The 18,648-nt window shown below is 36.0% G+C and overlaps 1 protein-coding gene across 1 annotated transcript; it reads right to left on the bottom strand.

The window, feature by feature from the left end:
* Positions 1–2,722: 2,722 nt before the first annotated feature.
* Positions 2,723–6,268, bottom strand: LOC131621103 (protein NRT1/ PTR FAMILY 6.4-like). Its single transcript, XM_058892318.1, has 5 exons — positions 6,118–6,268; positions 5,916–6,036; positions 5,588–5,805; positions 4,586–5,133; positions 2,723–3,797 (listed from the first exon to the last, which is right to left on the bottom strand). The coding sequence occupies exons 1-5, from the start codon at positions 6,118–6,120 to the stop codon at positions 2,936–2,938; spliced, it is 1,752 nt and encodes a 583-aa protein (XP_058748301.1). The 5' UTR covers positions 6,121–6,268; the 3' UTR covers positions 2,723–2,935.
* Between the last annotated feature and the right edge of the window lie 12,380 nt (positions 6,269–18,648).

Raw genomic sequence — 18,648 nt, 5'->3', positions numbered from 1 at the left:
AATTGTCTATCTAGTCAACATGCAACAAATAAAAGACTGCTTAGGGTGTGAGAACCCTGAATTCTTACCATTAGTAGAAAATAAGGTATCTTTTTGTAACAACTTACTCAATATGCTCTTTGCACTTTCCTGGGCATGGTTTTCGCGATTTGCAGTCGAGCGCTTTGAACGAAATTTGCTACCATTCTTAGTTGCTGCATTGTTTTCTTTTATTTATGTTTGTTGTATTAAGTGTGCTAATTGTGTTTTCCTCTATAGGCTAATAGTCGGCGAGGATAATGAAATGCAACTGTATCATTGTACTATGCTCCACATCACAGAGGAACATTCCTTAAGCAAGGGTAGGATCCCTGTTCTTGCCCCCGATGCTTGGCATGGATCAAGATGGACGTCACTGAGCTCCCCCGCATACACCCTTGAATTAGCAAACTACGAAGATGGGGGGTTGCACCAACTACACATAAATACTTTTAGTTTGCATAAGATACGGCGAAACACATACGCACAAAAATGTGTTTAGTATGTATCGGGTACGTTATCATGCGATAAATGCATTTAATTCGTATCAGATACACATAAATGCGTATAATTTGTATCAGGTTGTGTAGTCTTTGTCTACGTATGAATGCGTGTAATCTTTATCTCCTCGCCTTTAGAGTTCTAAAGAGAGGTTGACATAAAAGAGTGCAATAGGAACTAAAAATAAAAGACAAGTATTTTCATTCATAATGAAGTAAATTTTTTACACTGAGACAAGAGTATTATATAAGTAAACCTTCAATTATACCACCGTTTTAGTCTGTCTCTGGGGTCATGGTCGGGTCTCTTGTGGTCAAGAGTATTATAGGAAAAAGGTGAAACACCTTATGAATTTTTTTCCCTAACTCTTACGAAAGTAGATTGACATGCTCCCTTCATCTGGTATTCTTTCCGAGGACAGGGAATGCCAATTGGCGGGCCACTGATGAGTGCTGACCATAAGTTCCTTTAGAGGAGGCTTAGTTTCCTTTCTAACATAGTTCGGGAGTCCCATCTACTTTGTTGGTCCGAATGTGGGGATTTGGTAGTCATTTACTTCGATTAGAGCAACGGTGCTCAAAGAACATTGCTTATGAGTCACCTCTTTTGAACTTCGGCCCCGATGTAAACTACTTCACTTACCGGACGACCCAAGATTGTAGTTTGTTCAAAGTTCTTGCTCTTCAACCGAATTTTTGCTTGAACGTCTTTGATTCTTGATGTATTTCCCCGGAGTCATCGGAAAATGGAAGTATACTAGGAGGTCGGTGTCGAACTCAACTCCTCTTCAGGTGTCGATCGACCTAAGTGATAAGGAAATTATGTAATGGGGCCAGCATGCTCCATTATGACCAACAAGCTTCGGTTTAAGGAGGCGTTATCCACCGGTCGTAGATTCTTTGATACCTATAGGAGGCGGCAATACCATATCTACATCAGTTATTAGCTTTAAACTTGTTGTATCTTCAACATCCCCATAGTAAGTATCAGGTCGGTAGGGGAAGACAATGGCGATGTTAGATCGAAGATGAACCGTAAATCTTTGGAATTATATTTGAAGGAACTTGCCTCCACTTTTTGGTAATTTCATTATGGATTTGGATTTAGGAACCTTTCTTCTTTTACTTCGTGGAGTTCCCGAAGAAATCATATATATAGAAATCTGATGACTTGTTCCTGAATTGATAGCGAACTGGATCAAATGTGACAGATCTCCGTGTTCAATTCTGAAATGTTCTTGATTTGGTGACCCGAGGAGGTTACAAATGGGTAAATCGTAGATTAGGTCTGAAATCATGGAAATTGTGGGAATAGGAAGTCAATTCCCACAGACGGTGCCACTGATTCATTCAAGAACAAGAAATATATGTAATTGACGAATTGGATGTCTCAAAATGGTGGTGTTGATCTTCGTTACAACGATGTGGGTGGAGCTTCAAGGTTAGCACTCTAATGCATATGTCAGTACAAGATTCAAGATGAGTATAATGAAAAGAAGAGATCAAAGAATGTACCTTGTCCCTTGTTTGAACTGACTTTTATATTTTGGGTCAAGTAGAGTGGATTTGAGGCGAGTTGGGCCTTAGATATTTGGGTCTTTGGTCGGCTCATAACACATAGTATTCCTGAGTACAGTCCTTGTTCAGAAATAACTTGTGATACTGCTTGTAGTCATCTTAAAAAATGAGATGCCTAACTTTGTTCTCAATCACATAAAATTCAGAGATGCGAAGCAAATGAATAATAAACAAATGGGTTAGGGATAATTACTCGGACTTTTGATCTAGAGGAATCTCCCTTTGCTTTCTAATCACGAATCTTTGATCTTTTCTTAGTAGGAACTAAAGGATACGAGGAAGTGTGAGAAAGCTTGACTTTATTGGATTATTATGACTTTCTAATATTTTCCATTTTAAATGGATGAATTTCGATCACCTGATGAGCATGGATGAACTTGAATGAAGGTTGAGAGAGATTTGGATAGGGAGAGAATGAATATAGCAAATGAGATGAATGAAAAACAAAAAATTGCCTATTAAATATAAAAATATGGACATATCATATTGAAAGTTCAAGAGTTTTAACTAATGAGATTAGATCTCGAAAAATATGGTTCAAGATATAGAGAGATTCAAATCAAAAGTTAAAAAGTTCTTGATTTGAATCAAACTTCTTGTGAACATATTCAAAGACAAATAATTTTACATTAAATTGACTATTAACTAAAATCTGTTTTACAACATATATTTCAATTTCTTTAGAGTCAAACACACATTAAATATGTATCTTTCAACACTTAATATTACATACCAATCACCTTCTTTAAAAACAATATTCTTCTAATCACCCAAAATCACCAAACATGAAACAATATTTCCTTTATGCACACATTCATAAGTCCAAACCAAATGACTTTCTATGCTTCTTCCACCCCCTCAACTCCAACAACCACAAGCTCTTTCTCAACCCTCTCATTAGTCTCAACATTGTTGTTTTGAACTTTATACTCATGCTTCTTTGCCAAGAAAAGAAAAAATACAAAATTCAACACTCCAAGCACTGCTAGCAACCAATAAAAGTGATCTAACCTACCCTTATCAAGATTACTCTTCAACCATCTTTTCTTGCTTACTTTGTCCACAATGGACACCAATAAGCTACTCACAAAATATCCCATTGAAAGTGTTGTTAGAAAAAAACCAGTACTCATAGATTTCATTCTCTCTGGTGCTTCCCTTATGAAAAACTCTAACTGTCCAACATAAGCAAAAGCCTCTCCAGCACCAACTAGAAAAAACTGAGGAACAAGCCAAAAAGCACTTATTTTAGTGTCTTTTTTTACTGCATTATCCCTTCTTTCTTTCTCAACAATTGCAGAAACTGCCATTGCAATGATAGAGAAAATAAGTCCAATTCCAACTCTTTGAAGGCTAGTGACTCCTTGAACATTGTGAGTGAATCTTCTTGCTAAAGGTACAGTGAGTTTTTCATTTAGGGAAGTGAAAAGTAGAATTGTAATGAAGAGAAAAGCTGATAAGGATCCTGATGGGATATCTAGAGACCCTACTTTTCTGTTCATGAATGTTGCTTGTTCAATGGTGAAGGTGTTCATTTGTGAGTAAACTGTCCAAAAGAGGATGCATGTTGACCAAATTGGAATGAGCTTGATTACCATTTTAACCTCTTCAACTTGAGTCATTGTTGAAACTAACCATGGACTTTCTTTGTTTCCATCTTTTGAGTTTATCTCTTCTAAGATAGCAGCTTTGTCAAGAGACCTATCATACAAAATCCATGCAGTGAAAATATATTTGTCAAAACAAAATTTCAAGTCTAAATCTAGCTAGCTGAAATGGACTGCATGTTGTCAATATTTCACACAGCTGTAATTGTCAAGGTTGTCAAAATCTCGATCTAAATCTTAAAATCTTACGACTTTGTGATCTCACTCATCTCCAACGATCGAGATTTTAAGTAGAATCATGTGTAAAAAGACACATCAAATGTATAGTATTATTTTAAGTTTTATTAGTATCTTACGATTTTTGTAAAAATTTTAAGCTTTATGGTCTTGCTACCATGTAATATCAAAAAAATACTTGGATAGAATCTTCCAATCCTAATTATGATCTTATATTTTACAATCTTATTATTCCTCTCTCGATCTTATGCAAGATCTCTATCTTATGCAAGATCTCGATCTTGACAATTTCAGATAAACCATGTAATATCAAATAAGACAAAATATTTGTGGAGAATCTCATACCAAAATTACCATACTTTAGAAGAAAGAACATATTTAAGCATCTTTTTATATTCCTAAAGATATTTTGGTAGAATATTATTAATCAAATATAAGTAATGTCTTTTTCTGAAAATGAAACATGAAAAGACAACATGATTTCTAAAAAAGCAAAACACTTTTCCTACCACCAATAACTAATAATAATCATAATCATCACAATCATGTTAAAAGTGATTAGTAAGCAATAATTGAAGAGAATTCTAATCATGTTCATCTAACTAATACTACTATTCACTACTTTACAAGAGTGATTTCAAATACCTGAATCTATCTGTATGTGGAACCTGAGCTTCAAGATAACCATGGAGTAAACAAGGATCTGAAGGTAGTTGAAGAGTCCTCTTTTTCCAAGCCAAGAACAATACTCTCCATATAACAGACAAAGGACTTCCTTGTGGTTTCTTGAATCTATAAAATGGGGTACCACAAAGCAAAACACCAACTGCAACCACCATTGTTCCTGCTGAAATTCCATATCCCCAACCTCTTCCTATATTGTCTTGAACATAGACCAAGACAATAACCGAGAATAAGGATCCAATACTTATGAAAAAGTAGAATCTGTTGAAGAAAAATATCATATTCTTTTCTTCTTTTGGATCTCTCGTGTCAAATTGATCGGATCCGAACCCAGACACATTGGATTTTATTCCTCCGCCGCCTAGAGCTATTGTGTATAGTGCTGCAAAGAGAAGTGCTAACTGTTTTCCTGAGGCGGGAATGCATTCGTGGTGTTTTCTTCTTACTTCACTGCATGGAGGTGGTATCATGCTAGGAATTGTTGTAGCTAAAGTTAATAAACACACTCCCTATTGCAAGACAATGATTCACAAGAAAAAATAACTAGTTAGTTACTGCCTATGTAACACAGATACTTCAGATTGAATTGTAAGCGTGTCTGGTGTCTAACACGTGACACTGATATATTTAATGTCGCAATTTCCTTAAATTATTAATGGTGTTTACATGTCACATTTGTATTCAGTGTCAGTGTTCATACTTCATGGCGACAGCTAGAGAAGTGTTTGCATGTTATCTGCATGAATTTTGAGTGGCGGTTTGGTTTTCGAGGTGTCAGTTCAATGGTAAGTGAAAGAGTTAAAATTTCATCCAAAAAACAGTTAAAAATTGTTATATCAGTGTCATTTTAATTAATAGTAATTGTGAATTCCACTTAAGATGAGAAAAGGGTGTGCTAGTAAATCCAAAAAGTAAGATTATGCATTATTAATAATAATAATATTCCAAGATTGAAAAATTTACCATTGCTGCTATGGATGCAAATATGACAACAGTAACATATCTGCCAAGCTTTGCATCAGCTAAAAAGCCACCAAGAAGGCCAAGCAAGTTGAGTGTTCCCATAAAATTGGTAACAATGGTAGCGGAAGTAGCTGAATCAAGATGCAAATCTCCAACCAAGTAAGTCACTAAATTCATGGTTATTCCCATGACACATATTCTTTCTGCAAGTTCAGTACCTACATACCCGCGCGCGCACGCAAAGACACACACAATCAGATATATATGTGTATGTTGGAACCAAATTGATATTCAACCTTGACAATTTCTATGGATTGGGAAGAATTACCTAAGATTAGTCCTGCAGCTAACCACCCTCCAGTTTTTGTTTTGTCAACAGGGCGACCTCGAAAATCGACTGCAGCATTATCTTCTGTGCCTTTGTCCTCTCCATTACTTGCAACAAGAACCTATCCAAAACAATACAAAACATTAAGCTTTCAACAAAGCTATAAGGTTTGGAAACTTACTATGATGAAGTGAATATATACCATGTTTTATGTTTTGTTGAAGAGAGTAACTAGAGATAATGATAAAGTGTTTCAGCTCAAAAATACTTGTGGTGAAGGCTGTAGAGGAATTAAAGGTAGAAGAATCAGATTTGAAATGATTTAGAGTTTTTTATAATGATATGCTTTGGCATATAACTATCTTTTAATAGGTCCACTTGTTATGTTATGTGGCCAAAAAATGCTGAATGTACAAAACTGTGTCCCCATGTTTTGGAATTATATAGTCTATGATTGTGTGGTATGGGTTAAATTTTTACTAGCCTTTGAAAGTGAGAGGTTTGTATTCCTAATTTGGATCCTAACTTGCCATCATGAAGTCACAGTCACAGTGAACAAATGATAAAAGATAAGCATCTATGAATGAAAGATCTTCTTTGCGAGTCATGAATGTTTTTGATAAGGTTTATGAAGTAATGATTGTGATTAATAAGTTGAATGAAGGTGCATGGAATCTAAGGTTGGCTTGATTTGGCTTTTCCATTATGGTAGTAGGTATATTTAGGCAGGTTTATTTGTTGAATCACCAAATTTAACTAAGAAGTTCTTATTGAAAAAACTTTGGTCTCTATGTTTTAGAGAAGGCACGAAATTGCGATTAAGGATGAGAACATGACATATGAGTCTGCATGGACCTATATCCTGTCCTATTTAAGTCTGTTATTGTCTCACCTATTCAATATAAGCTTACACTTTTATAAAAGCCTAATTAATTAACTAGGTCAAACCTAAGCAATTAAAAACGTCTATGAGGCCTTATAGGTCGGATCTATATATGCATATTTATTAAAAATAGGATAAATAACATATAAAATGTCGTATTCTAAAAAAAAATTGGACTAAAAACAACATTGTTAGAATACATCGAATAATACAAATTCAAAAGTACTATAAACTGAAAAGAATGAAGCTGCGAACAAACGTACACATCATCCATATTAATAGCATATAACGGCAAAAAACCTACAAATATGACAAAGCCTATAAATATGACAAATTTGAAATGCTCAGAATACCCATGTCTTAGAGTCTGCAGCGTTGATGACGTCATTAATTAAATATGTAATGAGTCGAAACTAATATGTCAATCTAAATCATACAAACACCGCGCCAAGACGGGAAAACAAAATGACGCTGCAATTAGACGAAGACCAACACAACGTCTCACTAAGACAACGAAATCACGAAGAAAAAAATTAAAAATATATGTGAAATCTCTTATTTGAATGAAAAGGAAAGAAAACGGAATTTAGAGTGCAAAATGGATTGTTTGAAAGCCTTAATGTGAAACAAGCTTTTAAAAGGCTTTCAGAAAAGGCCAGATTTTTAAAAAGACCATGTTAAGCCAAAAAAACTCATACTAAGTCATTAGTCAGATTCATACCTTAAAATTTATCATAAACCAGACTCAAGTCTTCTAAGATCAGACTAAACTTATTCTCTCTAATTGCGAATTAGCGTTGATTTAAGGCATAATGAGGTGATAAAGGAACATGTTCATGTTTTGCAAGACAGTCGATTTATTCGGTGTTAATAAGTATCGATATAAAATTCTTTGAAAAATGCTATTTTTACACAAATACCATATTTCAATGTTCACCAATATTATATAATAAGTTATTTAAGAAAAAAATAACGTTTTTTTTATATTAAGGGAGTATGGATACAAAATTATGTGATTAACCAACTTCATAACTTCGTTAACCAATATTTTAAATTTTATTAACCAACATCATAACTACTTAATTAACCAACATTTTACATTGTATTAACCAACTTTGTTTACTGCTAAAAATCATTTTTAATATTTGATCATTTATTAACCACCTTCATCACTTCATTAACCAACTTTTACATTTTATTAACCAACTTTGTTTTACTACTAAAAATTATTTTTAATATTTGGGCGTTTATTAACCAGCTTCATCACTTCATTAACCAATTTTTTACATTTTATTAACCAACTTTAATTTACTACTAAAAGCATTGTTCATGCACTGTTTAAGGACATTGTTCACGTCACTATTTATGTATTGTTCACGACACTGTTCATAAAAATATTTTTTTATTTAAAAAAATATCGTTCACCGTATAAATACGGTGAACAGTGCATGTGGTGTAAGTATTTGATGTAGGAATAGGTGTAAGCATAGCATTGCTGATATTCTTTAATCATTGAAATATGGTAATTTTTCGTACTCGTTGCCTAAACTTTTTTTATCAAAAATTGAAAGAGGATGTGTGAAGTTCTGGCACTTACAATACAGATGTCTTAACACAAACCACAATGTCAGGACAAATGTTATAACATCACCTACTGACAGAAAAATTCTTTTACCAAAATAGAAACTATACAGAATTAAATTACATAAGATAAAAAAACACAATCAATTGTTAACCCAATTCGATGCAACTCACCTAATCTGGGGGCTACCAAGCTAGGAAGAAAATCCACTATAATAGTATTAATTCAAAGCTTAAACAATATCATTTTACAACTTATCACCTAATCACTACTTCTATGCCATTTCTACATAGGAACCTCCTAGATATGAGAACCATCTCTCACTTCCCACAATCACCTCGGTGATAAAACCACGCACAATCCCACTGATTGTATCAAGAACCAAAAAGAAGATTACACTTCCAATAAACAATACTTGGTTTTGTTTAAAAGCTTCAACCAAGAATAATACTCAACTCTTTGCAAGCTCATGAGCGAGAACAATCAGTCTACCTCATTGTATCAGAAGATACATGAGTGACATAAAAAAAAATACAAAGAACTTGAACTACTCTCAAAACCTAAATCTTATTTGCAACCCCATATATTCTTGTTGTGAATGCTTGTTATTCTAAGTTTAGCAAGTCCTTATTTACAGACTCCTGCAGTATGGGCTTGGAGTTGAATCAAACTCAGTATTCTCCTTTTTCAATCAGCTGCAAGATCTTCATAGAATATATGCATTGTCCCAAAAACAACCTTGATTGATTGTGCCTGAATGCAAAAAAAATCATTACTATGGTGCCCCTTCCATATGAAAATACTGCATTTTTAGTAAAATGTTTAAAACCCTACAACCAGGTCAAGTTTATAAAAAATATGTGAAAAGAAAAAACTCAAATTTTATTACATTTCTTCATAAAATTGATAGCATATATTTAGTTAAAGTTGATAGCATACATTTCTTCCCAGATAAAAATATATCATGTGATCACTATTATGCAAAATATATCTAGTTTAAGTATAATTAATTTGATATGTTTCATATAAAATATATATGTTAAATTTATAGTAGTTTGTTTTTAGGATTATTGTTAAATTGTAATTTCTTGTCAAAGTAGGTTGCTCGATAGAAGGAAGATTGTGTCGAAATAGTTTAGGTTGTCGAAGTGTCGAGGCGGGTGAACAAAAGGCTGCACATAAATAATTGAAGAAGAAGAATTATAAAGCTCTCTTTATAATTCATCAATGGTTGAATATAGATAATTTTGAAAAGGTTAGTGATGTAGAATCTACAAAAGAAGCTTGAGAGATTCTTGAAAAGTCTTTTGGAGGTGCAGAAAAGGTGAAAGAGGTATGGTTACAAACTCACAAAAGAGCGTATGAATTGCTTCAGATGGAAGAAAGTGAAGGCATAACTGATTTCTTCACTAGGGTTACGAAACTGGTGAATCAAATCAAGGTATGTGGAGAAGTGTTGACATCAAGATCAATTGGTGCAAAGATCTTGAGTTCATTGGCTCCTAAGTTCGACCACATAGTGGTAGCCATAGAAGAATCTAAAGATTTGTCGAAATTGACTAAAGAAGAGCTTCAAGGGGACGCTTGAATCTCATGAACAAAGAAATATATCGAAGACTTCAAAGGTGATCTTAGCAAGAAATTTGAAATGTATGATCTGGGTGACATTTCATATTTCCTTAGCATCGAATTCTACAAGAGTAGTAGAGGCTTGATGATGCATCAAAGAAGGTATGCAAGTAATATTCTCAAGAGATTTAAGATGAAAGAATGCAACTCGACTTCGACACCTGCAGAACCAAGATTGCAACTGTCGAAAGAATCAGATGAAGATGATGTCAATCCAACCCAGTACAAAAGACTTATTGGGTCATTGAGATACATTTGTCACACAAGGCCTGACTTAGCATACAGTGTGGCTATGGTGAGTAGATTCATGCAAAAGCCAAAGATATCACATCTAGTCGCGACGGAGAGGATACTAAGGTATCTGAAAGGAACTCTCTACTATGGCATTTTGTTTCCCGCAATTGATGAGGGAAAATAATGTAAACTAGTGGGTTACACTGACTCAAGTTGGTTCAATGATGCTGAGGATAAAAAATCCACAACTGGTTATGTGTTTATGCTAGGTGGAGCACCAATTGTTTGGAGTTCGAGAAAAGAACCAGTAGTGGCACTATCGTCATGTGAAGCAGAGTACATAGTTTCTTCCCTTTGTGCATGTCAAGCAACATGGATGGTGAATCTGGTCGAAGATATTATAGCAGAAGATCATGGAGCAATTACCATGAAGATCGACACCATGTCAGCTATCAATCTGGTGAAGAACCTGATAGCACATGGTCGAAGCAAGCACATCAAAATGAAGTTTCATTATCTTCGAGAGCAGGTAGTTAAAAGGAAGATGAATCTGAAACACTACAGAACTAAGAATCAAATTGCAAATATCATGACGAAGGGTGTGCAGGTTGTAGCAACCTGCCTAAAAATTTTACTTAGAGAGCCGCCACCTATTCTAAAGGGCGAATAGGAAACCTTACGTAGTTAAGAGATCAGGGTAAGATACTATATTCAGGTCGAGGGAAGGTGTTAGGCACCCTCAACCCTTCCCTATTGGCTTTGAATCTAAGGTAAAGGTTTGTGGCTAAAATTATTGAGGTTTATAGCTAAGGAAGTGAATAGGGGGGAAATTGAGATTTTGAGGAAGGGGACTCGCCTTGTTGCCAAGTGCCTACGTATCTCCTTAGGGAGAATCAGAGTCAACGTAGTTCGGGAAACGGGTTGTACGCCCTAGAATTGATTATAGAGATTGACCTTGTTTTGAAATTGTTTTGAGGCTTTTTGAATTGCCTATCGCAGTTTGAATTTGATTTGAAAGGGCATTTTGAGTTGCCTAGGATAAAAATCCTGTAGTATCGTGGTTTAGTGTATTTTTGATGTTTCGGGCGTACAACCCTGATTTGGCACAATTAACCGCAATGATCAATAGGTTTGATCACCATAGTTAAAAGATTAGGATTTTGCACCATTATCAATTCAAATCGATTGATTCGGTTATCACTAATAATGAATTAATGTATTTTAATTATTAATTTGAATTTATCGTTACCCCTCATAATCGATAGATTCGATTATAAATAATAACGAATTGATATTGGGAAATATGCTAATCTTCATAACCAATAAGATGGTTAAAACCATTTAGCAAAATAATGTGTCTTTTAATTTATAGGATTTGATTAATTACATTAATCGATTATTAATCATAGCGACCAATAGATTTAGTCGGAACGAATAATAAATTAAATCCTAATATTCTTGGCCACGTGGCCAATGGGATTGGGCGAACCCTAATACTTACACCTTTATAGGGATTTTTGTGATTTATAATGGTTAAAAATAATTAAATAAATTAAATCGACATAATCGAAATAATCGAGAAAAATCCTACCCTAGTCATTAACCTAATCCTAATTTAATTTTTAATCCTAATTAAATAAAATAATTAAATAATTACAATTACTTAATATCTAATCTAAATAAATAAATAATAGAATAAAAAAAATAATATAGAAAACCTGGCTATCATCCAGTGTAACAGCCCTGTGAAAGTCCATGGTAGAGGTGAACCTCTTGAGCGTTGGATCTCCCACTGACTGGATCTAAAGGCTACTGGTGGAGGTTGTATGGTGGTCTTCAGGTGAATGATACGCCTAGGATCTGCAGACTTTGTTAATGCAAAATAAAGGAAAATAACATGTTGCCTGCGGGGATCGAACCCCCGTTTGGACTGTGATAAACATATGCCTTTACCATCCGCTCCACGTTCGCTTGGTGTTAACAAATAGAAACACATCGTACATAAACGTTCAAACGACGTGAATGCTGTTTTTAAAAAAATCAGCACGCACAGTATCATCTCCTTCATGTTTTTTCCTGAAAAATAGAAGACCTTTGGCAACGGTTTATGTATGTTGCCATAACCCCTGTAATTTTGAATCTCACAAAAGACAACAAATAAATACATTCCAAAGACATGAATCGATTGTAAATTATCATCCGAACACGATGGTACCATTAATTCGGGCTAATTTCACCTCTATGGAAAAATCCCAATTTAGAGCTTTTAATCCCTAACAATGGTGTTCTTCAGAAGCTGCACTTAAAATCAAATTAAAGTGTCCGGAAACAATCTACACGTCCCTGTGAACTAAAATCCGGTATCAAATCATATTCATAATGCTTAAATTGTAACAATTGAAATAGCAAAAAAAAAAGTCTAAACCGAGGCAACGGTGAACGCGATTCCAGGTGTTCTGGACGACGGGGATTATGGCAACACATTCAGAGTCCTTCGGTGAACCTGTTTATATGCCTTGTGTGGTCTCAATCGAGTCAATGCTTCATCCCCATCTCCCCTTCTGTTTACGGTTTTTTACAGACTTTTCACAAGGTCTTAATGTAAAAAATTCGCCCCTGCCGCGGCCAATCCTCCCCTTGTTGTTAGAAAAATATTTTCTTTTATATTGGTTACTTAGGTTTTTTTTCTAATGGGCTTATATTCTAATTACTCTTTTTTTTTTAGCCCAAATAAATTACTATCCCATTAATCAATGGTATATTATAACAATAATAATTAAAAATAATTATAATAATCTTAGTAATAATATTATTAGAACCACTATTAATTAATAATAGTTGGTTATAATAATAAAATGATTAAACTAATTATAAATAATAAACCATATGAATAATTCGTGAGAAAGGACTAAAAAACCTCAAGAAGACGGAATAGATGAGCTAGATGACTGAGCTCAAGCATTTTCTGATTTTAACCCCCATTTTGACTCAGGATATCTTATAAGAACGCAGGTTTGACAATAGGGATGTCAAACCCCATGATTCTTAATTTTGATCCTTGATGAATTAAAAGACATGAAATGACCGGGCAAATTTTGGGGTATGACAGCTGCCCCTGTTCAATCTTCTTAAACCTGAAGAGTCAGATAGGCACGTCTGCCTATCGTGATCTAAAGGTAGAAGATGATTGGACACTGAAATGCCCTGAAATTTGCCTTTGTTGGGAAAGAATTCCGTGGGAGATGGGCTTACAGATGCCACCCAAGGTAAATACCATTTTTTAGGATGCGAAGCAACTGCTTTTTTTTTTTTTAAGAAACCACTGTGTTTTGATCGGAGCATAGCCTGAAAGAGGCAACCTGAATTTTATGCAATGGTATGATGCATGCGATGTATGATGCAATGAGCTTCTCAAAATAAATGAGAGCGATGTATGTATATGCATTATGTATGAATGAAATATATTAGTTGGATGACGCATGATCGTTAGTTGAAGTTAGTAACTTTGGAAAAGAAAAATGTAACCTTGCTTGAAATTTTGAATAAGATCACTGCCGAGGGACTAACGTGACAAGACATAACTTACTGCTGCTCAGGGACTAACGCAATAAGTCATGGTTGGGGTTGAAATTGGAATTGAAAGTGTCCTTATCACTGCCAAGGGACTAATGTGACAAGACGTAACGCGATAGGTTACGATTTGGATTGAAATTGAAGGTGCCATTATCACTGCCAAGGGACTAACGTGATAAGACGTAACGCGAGGGTTACGATTTGAACTTGAAATTGAAGGTGCCATTATCACTGCCAAGGGACTAACGTGATAAGACGTAACGCGAGGGTTACGATTTGAACTTGAAATTGCCGTTATCACTGCCGTGATAAGACGTAACGCGAGGGTTACGATTTGAACTTGAAATTGCCGTTATCACTGCCGTGATAAGACGTAACGCGAGGGTTACGATTTGAACTTGAAATTGCCGTTATCACTGCCGTGATAAGACGTAACGCGAGGGTTACGATTTGGTTTGAAATTGCCGTTATCACTGCCGTGATAAGACGTAACGCGAGGGTTACGATTTGGTTTGAAATTGCCGTTATCACTGCCGTGATAAGACGTAACGCGAGGGTTACGATTTGGTTTGAAATTGCCGTTATCACTGCCGTGATAAGACGTAACGCGGGGGTTACGATTTGGTTTGAAATTGCCGTTATCACTGCCGTGATAAGACGTAACGCGAGGGTTACGATTTGGTTTGAAATTGCCGTTATCACTGCCGTGATAAGACGTAACGCGAGGGTTACGATTTGGTTTGAAATTGCCGTTATCACTGCCGTGATAAGACGTAACGCGAGGGTTACGATTTGGTTTGAAATTGCCGTTATCACTGCCGTGATAAGACGTAACGCGAGGGTTACGATTTGGTTTGGAATTGCCGTTATCACTGCCGTGATAAGACGTAACGCGAGGGTTACGATTTGGTTGGAAATTGTCATTGAAATTGGAATAGGATTTGAAATTGGAATTGAAATGGGATTTGAAAGCTGGGGTTTGGAATTGGAAATTTGGAATAGGAATTGAAATAGGATTTAGAAATAGGATATGAAATAGGATTCGAAAGATGGGAGTTGGGAATAGGATGAGGAATCAGTTTGGAATAGGAATTGGAATAGGAATTGAAATAGGAATTGGACTAGGAACTTGAATAGGATTTGAAATAGGATTTGAAATAGGATTTGGATTCGTACATGAAAATTGGACCTCTGTGATATGCAGTATGTGAATATGTTAGATGATATGTATATGCTAATGCGTATGTATATGTTTTATGAAATGTTCAACAGGGTTGCTATCATCGGTAAGGTTACCGGGAAGCAGGTGGACAATGTAGCTTAGCACCAGAGTTCTGAATTGGATGTTTCGATGCATGGGATAATGCTTATGCTTATGCATATGTTGATTGATGTAACGAGTGGAACAAAATAATGTCTTCTATAAGACTACCTGAAAAGGTTGGAAGAAATGTCTTAAAAGACTACCTAAAAAGGTTCTTGGAAAGGATAATGGATGTCTTTAGAAAAGACTACTTAGGAAGGTTCGTAGAATGTCTTAAAGAAGACTACCTGTAGGAAGAGAATGTCTTAAAGAAGACTGCCTAAAAAGGATTCTTGGAACGTCTTAAAGAAGACTACCTGAAGAGGTTCTTAGGAAAGAATGTCTTAAAGAAGACTACCTAAAAAGGTTATCGGAAATGATCATAGGATTTGTCTTAAAGAAGACTACCTAAAAAGGTGTGGTGTAATGTAACAGCCATTGTATGTAATGCATGAGTTATATGTACTTGCATGGTACTCGAATGATATGTTGTTGATAACCAAAGCGTATGCGAGATGTTGTGAGGTTGTTGGATAAGGTAGGGTGTGATGCTAGCGCGATTTCCCAATACCTGTTTTGTTCGAATTTTGAAGATTGTAGTTAGGAGGAAGATTTGTTCGAAGCTGCAGAATATGAAAGTGTCTTTTGTTGTGCGCTTTATGGATTTAGTATCCATTGCCCCATTATTTTAGTGGAAGAAGATGCTTATGAGGGAAATGCCCCAGGAAATAACCTTGTCATATGCTTCGACGTTTAGATTGAAGGGTATGCCCTTGACTTCCCAGATATGGAGGGTTACCCATAGTGTTATATCCTTTTGAATTTGAATTCTTCCCATGTTTGACATGCCCCTGATTGAGATTGCTTCGAGATGTAACCCAAGTCAATTGAACCTTAGGAAGAATGCCCCTAGTTAATAGGATGTTTGGTTGTATGCCTCTGTTTAGGAAAACCCTCTAGACGTGGTTTCCCCATTCAAGAGTCTTTATCAGAAATGATCACCTTTATGCTAAGTGTATATTCGTAGACGGTGTTGTACCTTTTGAGAAGTAACTTCAATGTAATGCAAATGCAAGTTTTGAAATCGAGGTTCGTTATGAATTAAGGTTGAATGATTAGAAATGAATGCTTGAAGAAGCGTAGTGATTAGAAATAGTGTTAACAAACATAGGAGTCAGTATAACAAATCCTGCTTAATATGCTTTCGTAGTTAACCTTGCCTCAATTAGGACTTTTGAATGTTGTATCTTGGCCTGGTTCACGATTTTAAGAAACAATGGATATAAGGCTCAAAATTTATTTAGCCCACCCCTTTCTCCTTGATGTTCTCCCAGTCCTAAAATTCGCTTAATCCAATGGATGTGCTTTGTTTGTAAGAGAATCAGTTTTGATGTTGCGCGGAGGCCTTAGTAGAGATCCAAGCACTGAAAAATGTTGTAAAGATCCAAGCGTTTATGAGAAGCTGTGGCAGTCACAAGATTATCCTTTGTATTTCGCCTTTGTTTTTATCCCTTATTTTTGCATGAGCTAATTCTTTTGAATTTGACCCATCGGGATGCCCCAATTTTGCCTAAGTCTTTTTGTTTCCTTTTATGGAATTTTCATTTTGACTTAGCGGGCGTTTTTTATTCTTGAAAGCTCCTTTTGAGATTGATTCTTGGATATTGCATGTTGTGACCGCTATGTTGATTTTGATTTGTAAGCTTCGCCTTTGATACCTCCTCGATCTTGAATGATGTAATGAGGAAGAAGAGTTTGTGAATATTATCTCCATTGCTTCCTCAATCTTAGATGAATGCGAGGAAGAAGATATGCTTGAACCTTTGCTTTGCTCGATCCTTATGCTTGAACCCTTGCTTGGCTTGATTGATTCTCTTGACAACCAAAATACACCATTGAATTAATTGAAATCTACCCTGCCCCTGGTTAAAATCAAGGTTTTTTTTTTTGAAAAGTAGAAACAAAACTCCAACTCCTGGCTCGAGGGGGTAACAAGGGATTAACATCCTTATATCTCCACTGTTTGGGAAATGAAACAATGCCTGTACATCCTCGGCTCGGTCTTACTTTGAAAGCATATGTTTAGCTGGACTTAGTTATTTGTATTCGTCATTCTCCCTCAAGTTTGTTAATACTCTTAGATTTGAAATTGAAAATAGAATAGAAGCGTACGAGTGGAAAGTCGTAGTAATGCAAGAGCGGAGCGAAAGAATTGATTTCAAAACATGCATGATTATTGTATTGAATTACTATTCGAAAAGTACAACGTTTTACATCAAATAGCGTTTTGTGATCGTAGGAAATACAACTAGAAAGATACACCTATTAATCCTAAGGGCAATCTCCTTTGTGAATCCGTCGACTTTGTTTTACTCCTTAGTTCGTGGACTTGTAGAAGTAACGGGTAACCTCGAATTCTTTTTGGGCACGTCAAACCTGTCGGAAGTAATTGTAAGCGATGGGTTTTCGTCGTATCGGAACTTCATGAGTTTCCTTTGACTGAACCTCTTTTGCCTTTCCCAAGGATAGCATCACCTATAACCCCTTTTCCTTTGGTGTGGGGTCGACATACGTCGCATTCCCTCCATTGTAGTCATGCATCTTTGCTTAGGGTATTGCCCTAGTTGGACTGACCCTTGCCCCAGGTTATCGTAGAGCGTCCTTGAAAGTTTGATATGTTCTAAGATGAACCCCTTTATGACTAGATACATCTTGAGTGTATCTATGAGGGAACTCTTTGTTGAACTGATCCTTGCTCGATGAAAACCTTTATTGTATTCATAATCCTGTTATGACAAGGCATGGACATGCAGTTGGCATGGTGAAAGACATCCTCTTTTTTTTGTTTCTTAGTAAGACTAAGATCTTTTATTCTCCTTGCTCCATAGTCTACGATCCTTTGATTTTTTTTTGAGTTTCGGGAAACCGGCTAGCACGGTTGGTATGGATGCGGGCAAAGATAGAAAATGCAAATGAGAGTGTATGAATGCATGAAAATGCAAATGCACGCGTAAGTGAGAGACTCCTTGTATTGTAACTCCGTGTATGCAATGCAGACGTGTAACATATGATCCTAGGGATAGCCTTAGAGGCGACATTAGACCCTCTTGGAATCTTTGCAGGATAAATGTTATGACACGCTAAAGGAAATCCCTCGGATTCGAGAGTATGCAGAAGATGACGGCTAGTGACCGTTCAAGATAGTCACTAAATCTCATGGCCATCGAGAGGCCAATCAACGTGTACCAATGAATTTGTCCCTCGTGGGAAGGTTCTCTATGCGAAACACAACCTATCTAAGGACGATATGGACGAAGGGAAATCCCTACAGGCTAGGGATGTGATGTGTAAACGGAGATCCCAAACTCTACAAGTTAGAGGGTGCGCGGGAATAAGCATGGAGTGACCGTTCAGGACACTCACTAGATTTCATAGCCATCGGGAGGCCAATCGAACGCATGCTAGTGAAGTTGTCCTTCAGGGAAGGACGCGTCATTGTGGAAACACGTGGATGTAACAGAAAATCCCT

Source organism: Vicia villosa, linkage group LG7 (genome assembly GCF_029867415.1).
Source record: "Vicia villosa cultivar HV-30 ecotype Madison, WI linkage group LG7, Vvil1.0, whole genome shotgun sequence".
NCBI classification, from domain to species: domain Eukaryota; kingdom Viridiplantae; phylum Streptophyta; class Magnoliopsida; order Fabales; family Fabaceae; genus Vicia; species Vicia villosa.
Note: the sequence above shows the minus strand (reverse complement) of the source record. Positions and strands in the feature narration are given on the sequence as shown.

Excerpts from the sequence above, each read along its gene's own strand:
- LOC131621103 (XM_058892318.1), bottom strand. Across the intron at positions 5,134-5,587 it reads TTGCATCCATAGCAGCAATG|GGAGTGTGTTTATTAACTTT; the intron begins GTAAATTTTTCA and ends GTCTTGCAATAG. Across the intron at positions 3,798-4,585 it reads CCACATACAGATAGATTCAG|GTCTCTTGACAAAGCTGCTA; the intron begins GTATTTGAAATC and ends TTTGTATGATAG.